Source organism: Tachypleus tridentatus, chromosome 9, assembly GCF_004210375.1.
Source record: "Tachypleus tridentatus isolate NWPU-2018 chromosome 9, ASM421037v1, whole genome shotgun sequence".
NCBI classification, from domain to species: domain Eukaryota; kingdom Metazoa; phylum Arthropoda; class Merostomata; order Xiphosura; family Limulidae; genus Tachypleus; species Tachypleus tridentatus.
Window position 1 is genome coordinate 161,204,218 of NC_134833.1, and position 22,224 is coordinate 161,226,441.

Genomic DNA, 22,224 nt, shown 5'->3' on the forward strand with positions numbered 1-22,224 from the left:
AGGTACATAATATGTGCTTACATAAAGTAATAATAAACGTGAGTTTACCATCAAAAAGAGGTAGTTCTGTATATATGTTGAGCAAGATATTTGTATTTCTAGTTTGTCAACTCTAAGACTAAACACATCTGTAATATCTCGCTATCTACGTAACTGACGTCAGAAAAGGAGTTTCTGAACGTTGTCTTCGTCGGTCTTCAGTTCTGACCGTAAGTAATGTATACGGTAGACAGCTGAAAAACTCTGGACGGTGTTAACGTTAACTGTTCCAAATAATAACTTTTATTACGACTATTACTTACAGAAATATGCGTGTGTCAGTCTACTTTTTTGATTTGCCCCATCGCTAAATTCGATCAGTTTCAAGAAGTTTCCGTGCTTAATGGTAAATCATGGAGATATGGGATACTTAAAAGATGACACTAATATTACACATTACTCCAATAGGTAAAGTTAGCGTTGGTTACCGCTCGTCAGTAACCAAAATTTTAAACACTGCGCATGCAGCTTGCAAGTAAAAAATTTAGAGTTTTCTCTTGTTCTTGAATTTGCCCTTGGTCGCAGTTATGAGGAAGGGTGGAATTTTCCGAAACTGGTATGATTCAGTGGCACGTGAAATCTAAGAATAGACTTCAACGTTCCTTTTTCACCAAGCCAGCTAACCAATGAGGATACAATTAAGTTCCCTCAGCCTGTAATCTTATGCTGTCACTAAAAATCCGGATTTTAATGGCACTGTTTGCCCAACCATGTAGTTGAAACAGAAAATACATAATACATCTTTACGAAACCGTTTTCATTCCAGTCCGTATGTGAAGTTCTAAAGCAACATTAGATGTTATGTTCAAACTTTAGAAACGTGGTGTTACTGGCAGTGTGGTAAACATTTTGGGATGATACGTTACGTTGCTATGGATGAAAGCCAACTTGACGTACGTACTGGTTGCTAGACACGTTCCAAGTCAAGACGTGGTCTCTCCACAGGAGTAACGTATTTGTTTAAACTATTACTCAAGAATCAACCTAAACTTTTAGGATAGAGAAATATTTCAATCACATAAAGATATAGATAACAATGAAAATGTTACGTGCCTTGTAAGATCTCCCTCGATATGCGGGGGAAGGGATGGTATTTATACTGTACTTAAAAACATTTTTTAAAATTAGGAATTTTTTCCCATTCTTATGTTTTTGAACACCAAACAAGATTCCTTCAAGTGTCTGTTGCTTTGTTACTAAAGTTCTTAATACAAGTGTGCCAACTAGACTGTATCCTTCGGAAACGTAATATAAAAAATTAGAAATTCTAATTATCTCAAACTGAAGCACAAAAATAAACATAAAATACCCAATAAAGCAATTAGGGCTGCCAAAATACTCCTTAAATAAGAAATAGTTTTGATACTTACATTCCAGCGATGTTTTTGTGCCTTATCAGTTAACAGCACGAGTTTCAACCCAGTACTAAATTAGTCAATATAGCACACATTTCACCCAGCTATCCCAGTGTATCTATATGTGATCCAGTTCCATTATTTTCTTCAACATAATATAATCAATATAAACAGTTTAGACTAAGCAGTTTAACTTCAAGGTTAATTAAGCCTACAAAATAAATGATACAATGTTGTCTCGTATTTGATTTTGGATAAGATAAAGTGAGATGGATACGAACAAAAGGATGTTTGAACATAAGGCACATCTGAAACAGCCTCACCTCTGCCTGATGATGTGAAGTGATCCACTTCTGGTTGTTTGTTACCGTTGAACTGGACGGTTGATTCAGTATCACACTTAGCCGTTACTGAATTATACGTTAGACTAGACATGGGAATGTGTTTGACGATTTCAGTACCAATATATATTCAATAATTATATATATCAGGTATGAGACTAAATTAACCCTAATGTTAAGTTATTTAACTAACAAGAGGACCTTTGTTTCATTAACTACCGCTGAATGCACTTAACTGAAAAACAATTTATAAAGCAACAACTGGCGAGGACACCTGGCGGAAGTTTCACAGTGACGTTGGCACGTGTTCACCGGTGAGAGCGGGAAATAATTCTGAGACTTGGAGCAGAGAGCGTCACACAAAATCACAGCGTCGTCCTTATTGGCTGTCACACATTTGCAACACGTAAGAGTTACGTTTCGATCTTCTGAGGTCATCTACAGGTTAACAAATGGTCAGTTGTAAACTTTATTTTCCTGAAGATGACAAAAGAAGGTCGAAACGTTGTTGTGTACTTTATTTAAATTAAAGCTTTAATAACCATACCAGCCGTCATGAGAATACATTTTACTTCAAGTGGGTTTCTCGTCATAATACAGGGGCCATTTTGAATAAGTGTTCTAAATTAATTAAGCATGACGTTACTTCCAGAAGCAACCAATTGTAAAGGCAGGAAGTTAAAGCCTGACTTAGCGCGTGGGCGATAACAAAACCTAAAAGTTTGCATTACGAATAATTACATCAGCCCCACCGTAATCTAAGGCATTATTTTCTACGAAAGTCGAGATAAAACTTCAAAAAGAAAAATATAAACCCAAAGTAAGGTTTGGTTGTTTGGTTTTTGTTTTTGAATTTCACGCAAAGTTACACGACGACTATCTGCGATAGCCGTCCCTAATTTAGCAGTGTAAGATTAGAAGGAAGGCAGCTAGTCATTACCATCCACCGCCAACTCTTGGGCTATTCTTTTACCAACGAATAGTGGGATTGACCGTCATTTATAACGTCCCCACGGCTGAAGGAGCGAGCATGTTTGGTGTGACGGGGATTCGAACTTGCGACCATCAGATCACGAGTCGAACGCCTTAACCCACCTGGCCATGCTGGGTCTGGTTGTATGTAGTTCAGCACAAAACTACAGTGGGCTATCGATGTTCTTCATACCACGAGTATCGAAACCCAACTTCTAGCAGTGTGAGTCCACTGGGTGACAAGCTAAAATTATGTAACGTCGAAATAAAAGTTTGCTCGAAAACCCAATTTCTTGGTGTTGACAAAAAGACTCACGTGAACAGAACATACGAAACCATTAGCAACCGAATTAATTATGTCAAAACAACTGTATGGTTAAAAACAAGGGGTGCAAGGCTGATAGCATCATTCATAAACTACTGAATCTAACTGCCAAATTACCATTAACATGTTAACAAGAATGTCCAACAAACTGGAACATCAACACAACAGTGTATTAAGATTGGTCCTGATGCTTCTACAATGCACCCGGTTAACTTATCTGCAAGTGACTTACCTCTACCAAAAAAACAGGTTAAAAACACCAGCCAAAAACTGCTACAAACCAGCAGAAGCAAGAAACAGTCTCGCCACTGCCCTACGCACCATATCACGTGCACCACACAAAATAACCAACATGTACTGCGCCCAGACAAATAAAAGAACACTAGGTTATTCTCTGCTTTACAGGCAGGGCACAGGAATGGTAGATTATTCAGCGCCCGTTCTGTAAAAGCGGGTGTTCTCTGGATATACCAGTTTCTCCTTCACAGCAAATCTTTAGCATACGATTTAAAGATCCTTTCCATCCTAAAACAGGTCCATTTATGACTATGTTTAATTAATTAATCGTTTTTAGGCGCGTGTGTGTGTGTGTAGAGGTTTCGCTTTTCGGACACTTAGTCACATTTTCGTTTCTGCCGCATACATTTGGAATTAAAGTCGAATAATATCTAACTTCATAAAACAAAATAACTATCTTTCTACGACAATCATATACTTAGCCTCAGGAGCGGGACGAAGGAGAACGTAAACATTCTTAAACACTCCAGTTGGAATAGGGCGCCCCTTCCTTTAAAGAATACCTGCCGCGGTTTTTCAATGGTTACTGTAGTAAGATTTGTGTGTTTTGAATTTCGCGCAAAGCTACTCGAGAGCTATCTGCGCTAGCCGTCCCTAATTATGAACTGACAGACTAAAAGAAAAACAACTTGTCAGCAACACCCACCGCCAACACTTGGGCTACTCTCATCAAAACAAAGTGGGATGTAAGAGTTCTGTCCTTTGATCCGTCCATAGTTTCATCAAGAGTTCCATGATTAGCTACACTATCACCCTTATCAAAATATATTTTTAATATCTTTATGAGTAAAGTTACCAGACGTCCCAGTAGCAAGCATCGTACACTATCACCCTTATCAAAATATATTTTTAATATCTTTATGAGTAGAGTTACCAGACGTCCCAGTAGCAAGCATCGTGCACTATCACCCTTATCAAAATATATTTTTAATATCTTTATGAGTAGAGTTACCAGACGTCCCAGTAGCAAGCATCGTACACTATCACCCTTATCAAAATATATTTTTAATATCTTTATGAGTAGAGTTACCAGACGTCCCAGTAGCAAGCATCGTACACTATCACCCTTATCAAAATATATTTTTAATATCTTTATGAGTAGAGTTACCAGACGTCCCAGTAGCAAGCATCGTACACTATCACCCTTATCAAAATATATTTTTAATATCTTTATGAGTAGAGTTACCAGACGTCCCAGTAGCAAGCATCGTACACTATCACCCTTATCAAAATATATTTTTAATATCTTTATGAGTAGAGTTACCAGACGTCCCAGTAAATCTTTTTATGTCCCGACAGAGGCGTAGCCAAGGGGACTAGTTCCCCCTAAATATCTAGACATTTATCACATTATTTTTCAGCTTTTATAAACAATAAACCCTCTCTGTATCAATTAACCAAAACACATACAACTTCTATAAACACCATCACACTTGATTTTCTAAAACCATTTTATGACAAATTTACAACAAATTCAGCTTTTTAATTTATTGGCCCAACTTAAAATGTTCTGACCCCCCTAAGTGGAAAACCTGGTTTCGCTACCGTGTTCTGATGCGAAACAGTAAAAATAAATGTTTCTCCCTATTCCTCAGATGAGCTTGGTGTGTTGGATTGTAAGTTTTACTTGAAGCTTGTTTGAATTTTTGTGCAAAGCTACACGAGAACTATGTGGCCGTCCTTAATTTAGCAGTGTAAGACTAGATGGAGGACAGCGAGTCATCACCACCCACCGCCAACTTTTGGGCTAATCTTTTACCAACGAATAGTGGGATTGACCGTCACTTTATAACAGCACCCCCGCGGACCTCAGATAAAGAGTCCGGTGTCTTTACCACTGAAAAAAAAAAAATGATAAAGCGAGGAAAGCGGAGTTACTTTAATAAATGTTTTGTTTTTACGACTCAAGGTGTCGCCTTGCGTTCGTGTGTCCCCCCCTCCAAAAGCGTGGGTAATTATTTAGATCCTGAGAGAAAGAGAAACGTGAATTAGTGCATTCTGTGTAAGGTTTAAACCTCAAATAACACACTTGCTTACATTGTTTGGTTGTTCTAAGAAAAAAGCCACATCCATCGTGTTCACTGCGAGGAATCGATCTTCGGAGTTTAGCGTTGTATGTCCGTAGACTTATTTACGAGCCCTTTACTATTGGCGAGATTTATATGCTGCATAACGTTTAACAAATCTTTGCCCGTTACAACACATAATGTAATGAACGTATCACAAATATTAGGTGAAATAGCTCACTTTCTATGCAAAACAAACAAGAAATACCAGTAGTTGTAGAAGTAATTGCAATATCGATAGATTTTGTAACCAAACAAAATCACAAATCGTTACAGGTCCTGTAACCAAACAATCATAAATCATTAAAGGCCCCTTGCTCTGCCCACCATGGGTTTCGAAACGCGGTTTCTGGTACTGCAAGTTCACAGACATACCACTGTTACACTAGAAGGCAGTATTCATACAATGAGGGCCCGGGCACGGCCAGGTGGGTTAAGGCGTTCGACTCGTAATTCGAGGGTTGCGGGTTCGCATCCCCGTCGCACCAAACATGTTCGCCTTTTCAGCCGTGGGAGTATTATCATGTTATGATCAATCCCATTATTCGTTGGTAAAAGAGTAGCCCAAGAGTTGGCGGTGGGTGGTGATGACAAGCTGCCTTCCCTCCAGTCTTACACTGCTAAATTAGGGACGGCTAGCGCAGATAGCCCTCAAGTAGCTTTGCGCGAAATTCAAAAAACAATGCAACAAGAAGTCACCAGTAAGTAGATAGTTCAAGAGGTTATGACCCGAGTTACAAGAAATCAGAAGGAAGTTGTTGGTTTAAAATGTTAAGACCCGAGTTATAAAGCAGGCAATGTTCTGAGACTGTATGTCATCAAAAACTATCTTTCCTAAAAATAAACATAAAACAGAAAAGTGGAAGCCTGACGGAATACTTTGTGTTGAGGTATGACCTTATATAACACAGTTATGTTTCCTTCTCTCCGATCCATACGTGAGTCAGTAAAATCGTGTTTTTGTTGCACCACTCACTCATTCAACTTGCAATCCAATTAAATCATTTGTTTCTTTTTAACGTTAATTTTTTATGACCCTCGCAACCATAAATTCCAGAAACAAAAACTGGTGTTTACTGTCCTCACAGATCAGAAATTCGGAAAAATCGCATATTCTCCTCCTCAAGTTACGCGAAATTCAATTCTCGGAATGAATCAAAACATAAGAACAATTGTTGTCATTTTTCTAAATGAGTTAACACGTTGGAAATTAGTTTGTTTTAGAAACTCGAGCAAAGCTGCACGAGAATTATCTATACAAGCTGTTCTCAACTTTGAACTGATATAATACAGGGAAGAAAGAATTGAACGACCTCGTTACAATTTTTTTCATGTAAACTTTGGAAAATAAAACTAGAGGAACAGAAAAACGGTATTATGGAATAAACATGAACTGTAGAAAATGGACGAAAGATTGTTTTGTGTGTTTTGAATTTCGCGCAAAGCTACACGAGGGCTATCTCTGATAGCCGTCTCTAATTTAGCAGTGTAAGACTAGCGGGAAGGCAGCTAGTCATCACGACCTACCGCCAACTCATGGGCTACTCTTTCACCAATGAATAGTGGGATTGACTGTAATAATATAACGCCCCCACGGCTGAAAGGGCGATCATGTTTGGTGCGACCTGGATTCGAGCCTGCGACCCTCAGATTACAAGTCGAATGCCTTATCCCACGTGGCCATGAAGGGCCTTTGGACGAAAGAAATACAAGTCAATAATTATACACACATACACATTAATGTAAAACAAAGTAATACTACTGTATATATTTCAACTAATATCCAAACAAACTAGTGTATCTCCCAACCACCACCCAGCTGGACAGGATGCTTCATGCTGGTATAGCTCGTTTGTTGTGCCTTTCTTCCACACTGAGGGCTGGAATGGTAACGTTAAGAGGCAGGTTTTCATCTTACTTACCCCTAAATGGTAGTACCTTATTATAATTATTTTTTAAATTAATTCTTTTCTTGAGAGAGAAGTCACCTTCCCACAACTGTTTGCAGTCATTGAAGGGTGATATAGATGTGGAACGTTGTGGGCTTGAGCACCCGCATTTCAATTTCCTAATTTCTATTTCTATGGCTACTCCATTTCTTATGCGAGACTGGCGAATGGAGGTTAAAACTGGTAAACGGTGTATCCCCACCTTAATGTGGGTCCTACTTCCGCAGTCACCTCCACATCCTAGGGTAATTTTATAATCCCACATTGTAGTTTGTACCCCCCGGATATTTTCAGTTAATGCAGCGTTTGTTGTTTAATTTGTTTTGAGTTGTAACAATTTGGACTTGCTGTTTTAACGCAGTCCTTGTGATTTTACTTCATTAAAATGTATTATTTTCACAGATACGAATTTCAGACTGTCTCCCAAAATCAGAAGGACAAAAGAGAGTTCGTTTCTTTATAAGTAATTTATGTATAGCCACACAGAGAGATACCAAATTTCACGAGTTTTGATGATTGGCAAAGAGACGTCATTGAGACTTATTAATAACACCAACATCCTACATCAGCGGTTTGCATCCATGCCAAAGCTGTTCTTAAAATAAAACGTCTACTATGAAACCTATACTGCTAAATTGAGACTAAAATGTTACTCACAGCAATGTAGGTTGTACAGGTTGTTTATTTAAAAACGTTTGAAAGTAGATTGGGTGAAAACTACTTATAAAACCACTTAGAAAAAACCTTCCCCTTCTGTTTCCTTTGGCTTACAAAAAGAGTAAATAATGACCCACCAAATTCATGTTTACATGACTGAATTTCCACACAAGTTGAACATGATAAATCTTATATGCTCTTAATTGTATTTAGAATGACAGAAAATATGTTTTTAGATTAAACAACTTCTAATATAGTTATATCGTTTTTTCATTGGCAGGTTTATTTTAAATTGTTTGATAAAAACAATTCAACGTTCACTCCGCGTAATAATTAAATTAATTTATTTTCTCCTTTAATGATTCTGCACAGGAACATTTCCACACTGTCGTAACTTGCTCTAAGCCTAAGTTACAAATGACATTCGAGCTTTTATAATGTTCTACGACTAACGCAAAATCAAACCAACTTCTTTAAAGTAAACACGAGAGCTAACACACTGGCTGATTCACAATACTATTTCCTTGGAAAAACTATCTTACAAACAAACTCTACAATCCCAACACCTATCTTGTGTTTATAATTACCTATACGAGAAAAACGACAACTTAGAATTTTCTAAGCATTCAAGGCCTATCTTAAACACTATACGTACTCTACCTGAAACAGCAGTAATAACGTATAAAATATAGCTAACAAAAACATTGTCACGCTGACTCGCTCATCTTTGGTCAATGACTGCCAAATGACCTGGTAAACAAAGTCTATTATGCTCTTCTATTTTCTTAATAACACGTTTAATTCAAAATACCAAGGCTACGGTTGGATTAATACACGTTTTACTTTAACAATCACATTTTATGTTCTTCTAAAACAATACGTCTGTGATAAAAACAAACTATTTGGAACAGCACAATGAAGTAAGTGATCCACAGAAGTGGGGATTTCCTTGTTAAGCGAAGAAGTACTCGAAGCATGAAAGAATTGGAACAACGATTTTTCTCGAGTCCATAAAACTGTCGTGAATAGAAGGTCACAAATTCATTTACTCTGGTATTATAACTATCGTGTATAGAAGGTCACAAATTCATTTACTCTAGTATTATAATTGTCGTGTATAGAAGGTCACAAATTCATTTACTCTAGTATTATAACTGTCGTGTATAGAAGGTCACAAATTCATTTACTCTAGTATTATAACTGTCGTGTATAGAAGGTCACAAATCATTTACTCTAGTGTTATAACTGTCGTGTATAGAAGGTCACAAATTCATTTACTCTAGTATTATAACTGTCGTGTATAGAAGGTCACAAATTCATTTACTCTAGTATTATAACTGTCGTGTATAGAAGGTTACAAGTTCATTTATTCTAGTATTATAACTGTCGTGTATAGAAGGTTACAAATTCATTTACTATAGTATTATAACTGTCGTGTATAGAAGGTTACAAATTCATTTACTATAGTATTATAACTGTCGTATATAGAAGGTTACAAGTTCATTTACTCTAGTATTATAACTATCGTGTATAGAAGGTTACAAATTCATTTACTCTAGTATTATAACTGTTGTATATAGAAGGTTACAAATTCATTTACTCCAGTATTATAACTGACGTGTATAGAAGGTTACAAATTCATTTACTCTAGTATTATAACTGTCGTGTATAGAAGGTTACAAATTCATTTACTCTAGTATTATAACTGTCGTGTATAGAAGGTTACAAATTCATTTACTCTAGTATTATAACTATCGTGTATAGAAGGTTACAAATTCATTTACTCTAGTATTATAACTGTCGTGTATAGAAGGTTACAAATTCATTTACTCTAGTATTATAACTGTCGTGTATAGAAGGTTACAAATTCATTTACTCTAGTATTATAACTGTCGTGTATAGAAGGTTACAAATTCATTTACTCTAGTATTATAACTGTCGTGTATAGAAGGTTACAAATTCATTTACTCTAGTATTATAACTGTCGTGTATAGAAGGTTACAAATTCATTTACTCTTATTATAAGTATATAGGTTACAAATATTTACTCTAGTATTATAACTGTCGTGTATAGAAGGTTACAAATTCATTTACTCTAGTATTATAACTGTCGTGTATAGGTTACAAATTCATTTACTCTAGTATTATAACTGTCGTGTATAGAAGGTTACAAATTCATTTACTCTAGTATTATAACTGTCGTGTATAGAAGGTTACAAATTCATTTACTCTAGTATTATAACTGTCGTGTATAGAAGGTTACAAATTCATTTACTCTAGTATTATAACTGTCGTGTATAGGTTACAAATTCATTTACTCTAGTATTATAACTGTCGTGTATAGAAGGTTACAAATTCATTTACTCTAGTATTATAACTGTCGTGTATAGAAGGTTACAAATTCATTTACTCTAGTATTATAACTGTCGTGTATAGAAGGTTACAAATTCATTTACTCTAGTATTATAACTGTCGTGTATAGAAGGTTACAAATTCATTTACTCTAGTATTATAACTGTCGTGTATAGAAGGTTACAAATTCATTTACTCTAGTATTATAACTGTCGTGTATAGAAGGTTACAAATTCATTTACTCTAGTATTATAACTGTCGTGTATAGAAGGTTACAAATTCATTTACTCTAGTATTATAACTGTCGTATTATAAGAAGGTTACAAATTCATTTACTCTAGTATTATAACTGTCGTGTATAGAAGGTTACAAATTCATTTACTCTAGTATTATAACTGTCGTGTATAGAAGGTTACAAATTCATTTACTCTAGTATTATAACTGTCGTGTATAGAAGGTTACAAATTCATTTACTCTAGTATTATAACTGTCGTGTATAGAAGGTTACAAATTCATTTACTCTAGTATTATAACTGTCGTGTATAGAAGGTTACAAATTCATTTACTCTAGTATTATAACTGTCGTGTGTATAGAAGGTTACAAATTCATTTACTCTAGTATTATAACTGTCGTGTATAGAAGGTTACAAATTCATTTACTCTAGTATTATAACTGTCGTGTATAGAAGGTTACAAATTCATTTACTCTAGTATTATAACTGTCGTGTATAGAAGGTTACAAATTCATTTACTCTAGTATTATAACTGTCGTGTATAGAAGGTTACAAATTCATTTACTCTAGTATTATAACTGTCGTGTATAGAAGGTTACAAATTCATTTACTATAGTATTATAACTGTCGTGTATAGAAGGTTACAAATTCATTTACTCTAGTATTATAACTGTCGTGTATAGAAGGTTACAAATTCATTTACTCTAGTATTATAACTGTCGTGTATAGAAGGTTACAAATTCATTTACTCTAGTATTATAACTGTCGTGTATAGAAGGTTACAAATTCATTTACTCTAGTATTATAACTGTCGTGTATAGAAGGTTACAAATTCATTTACTCTAGTATTATAACTGTCGTGTATAGAAGGTTACAAATTCATTTACTCTAGTATTATAACTGTCGTGTATAGAAGGTTACAAATTCATTTACTCTAGTACTATAACTGTCGTGTATAGAAGGTTACAAATTCATTTACTCTAGTATTATAACTGTCGTGTATAGAAGGTTACAAATTCATTTACTCTAGTATTATAACTGTCGTGTATAGAAGGTTACAAATTCATTTACTCTAGTATTATAACTGTCGTGTATAGGTTACAAATTCATTTACTCTAGTATTATAACTGTCGTGTATAGAAGGTTACAAATTCATTTACTATAGTATTATAACTGTCGTGTATAGAAGGTTACAAATTCATTTACTATAGTATTATAACTGTCGTGTATAGGTTACAAATTCATTTACTCTAGTATTATAACTGTCGTGTATAGGTTACAAATTCATTTACTCTAGTATTATAACTGTCGTGTATAGAAGGTTACAAATTCATTTACTCTAGTATTATAACTGTCGTGTATAGAAGGTTACAAATTCATTTACTATAGTATTATAACTGTCGTGTATAGAAGATTACAAATTCATTTACTCTAGTATTATAACTGTCGCGTATAGAAGGTCATAAATTCATTATTATTTTCAATGCCTCTTTTTTTTCTTTCACTCGACTTTAAAAGGATGAAACAAGTTACAATATTCGCATTACTTGTTCTTATGATTTTGTAATTAAATAAAAACAGTTAACGTTAAAGCAAATCCACAGCTCGGAGTTTCCAATTTTCATACACACACACACACTTGTCTTACAGCAATATTCAAAACTTTGTCTTCCTTATTCACTAAACACCAAATATGAATTCCAAACTCGCACCTGAGAAAGAAAACATCTTTAAAACCTTAATTCAAATGCTTCTGGCCTCGTTTTCAACAGAATTATCTTTGACTTCACACATTGGTCTCGCATATTTCAAACATTTTATAGTGTTTTCTAACTTTAAACTATAGTGAACTATGCATTCTAGACTCTTCTGCCACAAACACAGAACTTGTTTATTGTGTAGAGCATGTGAAAGGCAGTTTGCGTCGAAATTAAATAGTGTACATGCAATTCTTGTTTGTTATTAAACGCTAAAATTACACAATAGGTTACATGTACTCTACACTTCCTTGCAGGTATTACATCCTAATATTTAGCATTACAAGCCAAAGGACTTACCACTGAACCACCAGGGGGACAAGTGTATTTCTGAAATATTATGCACACACACCCTCTTCACCTTTGAACTCAAATCATGCTACTTTGGACTTAACAAACATCAAAACGACATTTAGTGCTTTTTTAGTTTTGATGCCTCAGAGACATTATACAATGGTCTATTCCTGAATATTTCAGTATTAACAACTGGACAACAGCAGTTGAAATAAGCTGTAAAAGCTTGTAATCATAATAATGATAAAACATGAAAAAAAGGTTATATAATTAAAGTGTGACCCATGTCTTCAGGTCAAAGTCAAAAGTAGTGTTATTATACTTAAACTACAGGATAGAGAGATATAAAAGGCATTTTAAATTTTAAAAATACCAATGTAGATGGTAGTTTGTTAGAACAGGTTCCTATACTGAACACAATCTTAACGGATGCAAAAGGCCCTTCAACATAACCAACTCCTGCTCTGATTATATAAATAGTAACTAGACCTAGAACAATTTAACCACCTACATGTTTTCCAGGGTTATTTTGAACATTAAGCCTCATAGACTAATTCAACCATCTCATCACATTGAACCCTTGTCAACTATAGTAAATAACCATTTTCATGGCTGTGGGTAGCAAATTACCCCTTTACAACTATTTTTATTCAAAGTGTTCCATTACCTGTGGCTTGATCTTTATACTGAGTCCATTCAACTATTTCTTTGATAATTCAAGGTAATGCCTTCAGTCCTGCTTTAGAAGACTAAACTGGGTTAAACATATTTAGTATTGCAGGGATTCTTTCACAGAGTTTATAAGCAGATGGTGAACAGTGGATCTACACTTATTATAAGCAGATGGTGAACAGTGGTTCTACACTTATTATAAGCAGATGGTGAACAGTGGTTCTACACTTATTATAAGCAGCTGGTGAACAGTGGTTCTACACTTATTATAAGCAGATGGTGAACAGTGGTTCTACACTTATTATAAGCAGATGGTGAACAGTGGTTCTACACTTATTATAAGCAGATGGTGAACAGTGGTTCTACACTTATTATAAGCAGCTGGTGAACAGTGGTTCTACACTTATTATAAGCAGATGGTGAACAGTGGTTCTACACTTATTATAGCAGATGGTGAACAGTGGTTCTACACTTATTATAAGCAGATGGTGAACAGTGGTTCTACACTTATTATAAGCAGATGGTGAACAGTGGTTCTACACTTATTATAAGCAGCTGGTGAACAGTGGTTCTACACTTATTATAAGCAGCTGGTGAACAGTGGTTCTACACTTATTATAAGCAGATGGTGAACAGTGGTTCTACACTTATTATAAGCAGATGGTGAACAGTGGTTCTACACTTATTATAAGCAGATGGTGAACAGTGGTTCTACACTTATTATCAACAAAGTTATTTCTTTAAAGAGGCATGGTATTAGGTCAGAGGTCTATCAAATGTTGGCTCATTTGTAACAAGCACAGCATTTCAAAACAATAATCTTCCCAGTGGCACCGCAGTATATCTTCGAACTCGCACTTCTAGAAACCGAGTTTCGATAGCTATAGTGGGCTGACCACAGGTAGCTAATTGTGTAATTTTGAGTTCAATGCTAAACAAACAAAAAAAATAAAACAATAAACTCCAGTGGGGGAAAAAATTTAAATAATTTATCTTGCAGAGTTTCACAAAAAGTTGAAACAGGTCATCTATCAATAATAAAACCTGTAAACTTTTGTTATAATATTTGCACATAATTTTACTATCCATGGTAAACCTAATGACCAAATTACCTAGTCAATTCCAATTCTTCATATGGGTCTTGTCAACAGTAGTGGCACCAGCACCAAACATCTGTCTACTTTAACAATAACAGGCTATTATTTAATATTGTATAATGACTGAACAATAAGAGGCTATCCTCTAGTATTTTTCTATTTGATAAAACTGAAGATTCACTTTTTAAAAAATTGATCTAAAATTAATAGGTTATCAGCAAAAACTTTTAATATCAAACTATAGTGTACATTAAGAGATTAATTTATCTGGAGCCTGATAGCTAAACAGGAAACCAAAGTGATCTTAATAAAACTTGGGTTTGTCCTCGTGAAAGTTATTTTAGCTATCATGACAGAAATTGAAACCTAAACCTACTTTAGTTAATGTCATTTCTGACCAAACAAACATACACACTTACACAGAAACAATAACAGTTTTGTTTTTGTTTTTTCTTTTTATTTCGTGCAAAGCTACTCAAGGGCTACCTGCATTAACCGTTCCTTATTTAGCAGTGTAAGACTAGAGGGAACACAGCTAGTCATCACCACCAACTGTTGGACTACTCTTTTACCAACAAATAGTGGGATTGACTGTACATTATAACACCCCCACAGCTGAAAGGATGAACATGTTTGGTGCGACGAGGAAACAGTAGCAGACAATTATAATCCCACCAACCACATTAAAACAAATTATGTTTAAATATCACATACAGTTCTGTGTAAATTCAATTTAACATTTTAGTTTCTAACAACAGATTTATTAAGAAAAGCAGGATAAATAGAAGACAGTGACATACAATAGTAGCAGATATACTACACGTCTGTCCCTTGGAATGAGTTATATACAAATACGGACCCAAAGTTTAAAACAAAAACATGAATGTAGCTCAGTATCTCATCTCAAACAGTACTTACAATCATAAACAATAATCAATCTTTTGAAAACAATCCCTCTAACTTGTATTGTACGTGTGAAAAATATTATTGTAAACTCTGCTTTCACATAACCTGAATTAATTCCATAGAACTTTGTTGGATTGATGTTTGAAATTTAAGTAGATTCTCAGAAGATTTATTCATCTATGGTAACGAATACAATACTGTAAATAGTTACATGTCAAAAGTATAAGTAACTACATTCATAGAAACAAAATGGTTGTTAACATACTCTAAATGACAGACTTAGTTTAGTAATATAAACAGAAATGCACATTATTGTTAATATAAACAGAAATGTACATTATTGTTAGCACATTAAATTAAAAAATACAAAACATTTTTCTGTTTCCACTGTTACTTAAATAAACGTCAAATACATTTTCTGATATTCTACAAAGATCAAAATATATTTTCTTTAGAAATTGTTGAAATGCTAACACAAAAATACTTTGGTTTAATATTAAACTGTCCATTTTGCATAATTTGTTTTTCATTTTCTTTGGTAATACCTAACTTAAGTGTTATGAATGTTTCATTATATTGACTTGTCACACGATCACAGATTGTGTAAAGATGGAGAACAAACATTACTAGTGTTTTGAGATCAGTTTATTATTCAATTTATATTTTATTGTTTTTAAGAAAACATTCTTTACAAGCTACTAGTTCTTTATTTGGCATCAAGTGTGAACACCAAACTGCAAGTGTGCCCACTTTGATTGACGACCCAGTATGGAAATCACCATATCAGGTGAATATATTACACACAAAATGGTCTAATGTTCTACAGTACATGTAATTGTAACTCAACTAATCTCAGATCTAGGAATTTCAAACCTTTATAAGAGTTTGATTAAATTAAAATTAGCTAAAAACACTTATTCTAATAAAAAATTACAGCACGCAAAAATGATGCATGTTAATATAGATTATTACGTAAAGAAAGATATGTATCTAATATTTGTTCCATATCACTCCATTCAGGGCAAGATGAACAAACATAAGAAATGTGATCATTTTCTTTGCTGGTCCAAGGCTAAAAATGGCTTTCCTTCCAAGAAGTGAAGAAAGTTGAAATTAAACTGTGATTCATACTAACAATTATACTCAAGAGCACAAACAAAATATATTTTTTGGTTAATGGCTCCAAATTACACAGCTTAAGAAGCCTAGTTTCTTGTTAACAACAATGAAAACCTGTTATATAGAGTAAGAATATAAGGGTGGCCCGTTAAGACAGGAACAGTAAGAAAACTATAAGATTAGTGTGTGATTTCTCTAATGATTTTATTTTAGTGAATGTAACTGTCCAGGATAAGGCAAATTATGCATAAATCCCAATAACTAGTATCCAAATGGCTACTTAGTTATATGTGGTAAAGCACCTATATTATTACTAAAAAACATATCCATAACCTTACATTGTTGTTGTAGGCATTAGTATTTAAGGAATGAAAATACATAATTTGAAAACAAGTTCTGTTTCAACACATTGATTTGTATTGTATGGAGTCAGACAGTAAGGGATTTTTTCATATGATTCTATACCAAATTGTCAAAAAGCTAATGAAGGAAAATACTATTATTTTTTTTTATAACAAATAACAAGGATGCAGGGTGGCATGACCCAAAGATTACCTTCTTTTAACTTGTACTTCAAAGATTGCAAGTTTGAGTTTTGCCCACACTGTAGCCCTCAACAAGACACTACATCTTAACATCTTCAGCCCACTCAGCTGTATAATTAGTACCATTGAGTAGTTATGGGTTAACCTTGCAATAGGTAGGCATCCAATCCAGGTAGTAATGTTTCACTGTCTTCATCTGCTTTATCCACAATAAACCAGAGTTAAAACACTGTACCCATGTACCTTTCAGACACACACACACACAAAAGATTAACCTACTGAGAATACTGTTCCAAGAACTGAAGTTGTGAAGAGTGATCATTATACAATTAGGTTCTGTTGTTAATAATAAAGACAGGATTTACTTAAAGATGTATCAGTCACAAGTGAAAAGAGTAATTATTTCTCCACACAAATTACTATTCAAGTTTCAGTTAAAATATTAGGTGCATTTAGTACCAATTTATGATAGGCTATTGACTTAGTGGAAATAACAGAGAAAAGGGCTACTAGGATATTCGTAGAATTAAAGAGATATCTTGTACAAATAGGATATTTTCTCTTGAAAAAAATAATACTGATCTTATACAAGATTATTTGAGAGAACAAACAGGATAAAAATATTTATATCATTGAGTTTAATTCTGAAAGTAATCGAATAAAAGTTTAAGAGTTGGAAAATATGGGCCTTACTCTACTTTTTATTTTCTCAGGTGGTGAATGACTTAGAATTGCCACTGGCAGTAATGGAGGCCAGCAGTTCAGAGAACTGATGACTTCCTAAAATACCAGTTTTTAAAGTATATAAAGGCAGCCTTAAATAGTCCCTTATTGTCCGCCTGCTAGTTCAAAAATGTATTTCAGAAACTGAAAATGTTAACTTAATACAAAGTTACAAAAGTTATGATTGCACCTAAAAATGTACATCTTTTTTCAGGTACTTTTAATGGTACTAATGTTTTAAATGAAAATATGTAAAGGTACTAACTAATACTACAGATGAAAAAGTCATTACAGAAAATAAAGCATTTGTGGCAATGATCTTAATATTTTGTCACATTACTGAAAACACTGATTCAGTACAGAATTTTGAAATTTCAATGCACTCTTATGTTTGTTAAGCTAAATTATTTAGTTTTCTTAACTAGATACTTTGTTACTTGGAATAAACATTGGCATGGTTTGCTAATAATAATAATAAGTTAACAAAGGTTATGGTTTTGTGTGTAACAGATGTTTTAGAATATTTTTATAGCTGCAATATAAAATGTATTCACCTAGAATTCTTTACAAGTAAAACTATGGGACACCTTATAAATATTTCTCCACAATTTTCTATCAGATTGTAGAATCATAATATTTCATCAGAATCTAGTTCGATCAAGCAATATGAAGTTTTATTTCTATAATTCAGATAAGCAACAAGAAAGAAATTAGATAGATAATCAACAAAATACTGAAATATTTACCACAGCTAAAATTTATGTATTAATTCCCATACTAAAGGTTTAAAATACTGATAACAAAACATTCAATCTCATCTAGCTATAACAATAACTAAGATGCATCACAGTTCGTTCTCTTAACCAGAAATGAAACGTTTTTTTTTTTACAATTTAACACTAATAAATATTAAGTACGCAACAGCATTTTGACTTTAACAACCTCAATTCAAGTTAAATATGTTTAGCATTTTCCCTTTTATGGCAAACGTCTTCAGGCTTGCATTAATAAAATAGTAGAGCATGCCCTCCTTTAACGAAAGTTTAACTGGGTTTTCATTTTTCTTATGATGAGTCATTCTGTCTGGATATAATAATTGAATACCGCAGTGCAAGCATTTTCCATTGTAAACATGTACGAGTCTATCGTTCAAATTAAATTATTCACATCATTAATATCTTTGTACATCAATAGACGCGTAATGTTTTCCACTATAAAATATAGTATAATTGACTTCAGATAACTTTTCATTATCATATGATCCAAACTCCACGAGTTAAAATGACTTCAATTCTCACTCGTCCGAGTCATCTGACCTGCTTTGTTTCACCCATACCATTCAAAAGATTATCTTTTAAGCCAGTTTTCCATATTCAACTGAATAAAAGCTATTATCTTACACACAATTTCTTACATAATTGCAGATCTAAAACATTAAACCAGAATATAAAGTTAACAGGTTGTTTACAACAACAACTTACCATAATCGTCCATTTTGAATTGTGAAAGTATACCGCCACCTAGGAAGCGTAAACATAACTATATATTTGTACTGCCGTTGTTAGCCAGTCGAAAGCAGAAATTAAAAAAAAGAGAGGGTGGGGTTGGGGGATAGAAATTATAATCATCGCATGAATACTTACTTACAATACAAATAAATAAAGAAAGTTATTAGAATGTACAACGGTTCCATTCAATGATTCAATTAATGGTGCTTGTATAAAATGATGAGATTCACGAGATATAATGTCGTAAAATACGCTTACAAATTAATTGCTCAGGCGCTATGAATAAATTATTAGATTAAATTCATAGATGTAAGGCTTTTAAAAAATCGGAATTTCTCACCTAAGACCGTATGTTTTAAAATGACCCATTGCATTTTAAAGCGTTTTTGAGGATTGGTGTCTGTTAATAGATAACTGTCACGTACAAAATATTGGAGGTTGTTAAATGAGTTTTTACCTCTCGGGTAAGAATATCAAAGGAGAATTAGAGAAACACTTCATCGAGATGAACAAATTAAATAATTTCACTAGCTTAGTGTTCGTGACTTTAGTATTAGTATCAGATTTAGTTACTGCGTAAACTCAGATACTCGATCGATTAACTCTGGAATTGTGTCAGCAAGTTTATTTTATGTAATTCGTGGTACAATTTGCGATTTATTTTTGTTTTATTGTCATTTGCAAATTTAGGCCTACAACTTGCAACACTGTAGAAACGAAGGCACTATAAACGCAAGGAAGAAATAAAAAGTTTGATTTTGTTTTTTAATTTTGCGCAAAGCTAGACGAGGGCTAATTGCGCTAGACGTCCCCAATTTAGTAGTGAAAGACAAGAGGGAAGGCATCTAGTCATCACTACTCACCACCAACTCTTGGGCTACTCTTTTACCAACGAATAGTAGGATTGACTGTCACATTATAACACCCCCACGGCTGAAAGAGCAAGCGTGTTTGGTGCAACGGGGATCCGAACTCCCGACCTTCGGATTACTAGTCGAACGCCTTAACCGACTTGGCCATGTCAGACCACAACAAAAAGTTGTTTGTTGTCTTTAAGTGGACTGGATCTCAAGATATTTTTATTAAATCGCTCAAGTGTTTGTGTGTTTTTTTATAGCAAAGCCACATTTAGCTATCTGCTGAATCCACTCAGAGGAATCGATAAATAACTTAAAATAATAAATTTACAACAGCACCATTTCGCTAGTTTTGAAAGCAGAAATTTAACATTACTTTTCAAAATTTTAACTTTTGGAAATGTAATACTCAACAACATATGTTTTTTTATTTTGGTACATGAATTTTGATCACATAGTTTGTAGAAACAATTATTTTTAATTAATTAGTCATTCTTAATTAATTAATCAGTTTTATAGACATAGTATTTTAGAAACAAGTGAGTACTGACGAACTCTAAGAAACCAAAGTTCTTATGTAATTCAACAACTCAGACTTATAGTGCAGGATCAAAATTCAGTAATAGAGATTCATATTTTGTATTTTCTATCTGAACAACACTTTATATGACACATAAGTTAAACAAAGTTAAGGCTCCAAAGTTTAGTCATAACTATCTCTAATATAGAACCTCTGAACACAAGGAGAGTTTATTTGTCGTTAAGTGCAAGATTATACAATTGGCTGTCTGTGTTCTGCCCACTGTTAAATGGAACCCGATTTGTAGTCTTATAATCCTTCATGTTTACTGCTGAGCTTGTAGGGAGATAGAAGGAAATAACCAAGTAGCAACATCTTTCGCTGACAGAGTAATATTAAACTAACAAAAGAACTGACTATCACGACTATAACACTTTTACAGGTAAAAGCGTGGAGCATGTTTAGGGGATTACTGTGAATCGAAGTTTGGCCTAAGATAGATTAACGTTGTTGTTTTAAATTCATATCGTAGGAAAATTAAGAGGTAGCATTATGTAACAGTTTTTCTTATTGTTGTTCGATGATGGCTCCTATAAGAGGGCTAAAAGCTTCCAATGAAAGTATTTTTATTTAGGGAAAAATCCGTTTATAGCTCTACATGAATAAAAGTTGTTATTTCTTAATAATTTAATGTATATCGAATTTTGTGCATAATCTTAAATAATGTGTGTGTACGCCAAGCTTTCCTCAGTCACGTGACGTCTTATTAGATTTTCAAGGATCGATTTTATTAAGTTAAAGTTAAAAATAGACAGTTTTTCTCACTTCCCAGTTAGTCACTAAATGACATACAAGAATTTGAAAAATCAAATGTGGAAACATTTCTAATATCTAAACAACAGATGAATCATTTCCAAACCGTGAAGTATCAAAATATACATACACAGCAATTGTTAGATTCAACAGATTAATCATTTTAACTCTAACAATTATGAGTTTGTCTCGAAGTTTAAATCAATCCACTGGATATATCAAAGATTTGCAAAAAAGAAGGAAAATTAAACAAATCATTAGAAATAAGTCGGAATTGAGGAAAGAGCCTAAATCTCCTGGTAAAGATATAGTACATTAAAAATAACACTCAAGAAAGGTGTTCTGGTAAAGATATAGTACGTTAACAATAACACTTAAGAAAGGTGTTATGGTAAAGATATAGTACATTAATAATAACTCTTAAGGAAGGTGTTCTGGTAAAGATATAGTACATTAACAATAACACTTAAGAAAGGTGTTCTGCTAAAGATATTGTAAATTAATTATAACACTTAAGAAAGGTGTTCTGGTAAGATATAGTACGTTAACAATAACACTTAAGAAAGGTGTTCTGGTAAATATATAGTACGTTAATAATAACACTTAAGAAAGGTGTTCTGGTAAATATATAGTACGTTAACAATAACACATAAGAAAGGTGTTCTGGTAAAGATATAGTACGTTAACAATAACACTTAAGAAAGGTGTTCTGGTAAAGATATAGTACATTAATAATAACACTTAAGAAAGGTGTTCTGGTAAAGATATAGTACATTAACAATAACACTTAAGAAAGGTGTTCTGGTAAAGATATAGTACGTTAACAA

At 33.6% G+C, this 22,224-nt stretch overlaps 1 protein-coding gene across 9 annotated transcripts in view; it reads right to left on the reverse strand.

Moving 5' to 3' along the window:
- LOC143226825 (echinoderm microtubule-associated protein-like 2) overlaps positions 1-19,216 on the reverse strand; it is an 85,329-nt gene extending 66,113 nt beyond the window's left edge. For 4 of the 9 annotated variants that reach the window (XM_076458288.1, XM_076458287.1, XM_076458286.1 and 1 more), the window contains exon 1: positions 303-555. Coding sequence is in view for 4 of the 9 variants with exons in the window: in XM_076458270.1 (XP_076314385.1) it covers positions 1,718-1,829 (112 nt within the window). In the remaining 5 variants the exon portion in view is untranslated. Of the gene's footprint in view, positions 1-302; positions 556-1,717; positions 2,266-16,986; positions 17,167-19,180 lie in introns of those variants that run through there. The other 5 variants (XM_076458281.1, XM_076458284.1, XM_076458270.1 and 2 more) reach the window with 5 other exon arrangements.
- Between the last annotated feature and the right edge of the window lie 3,008 nt (positions 19,217-22,224).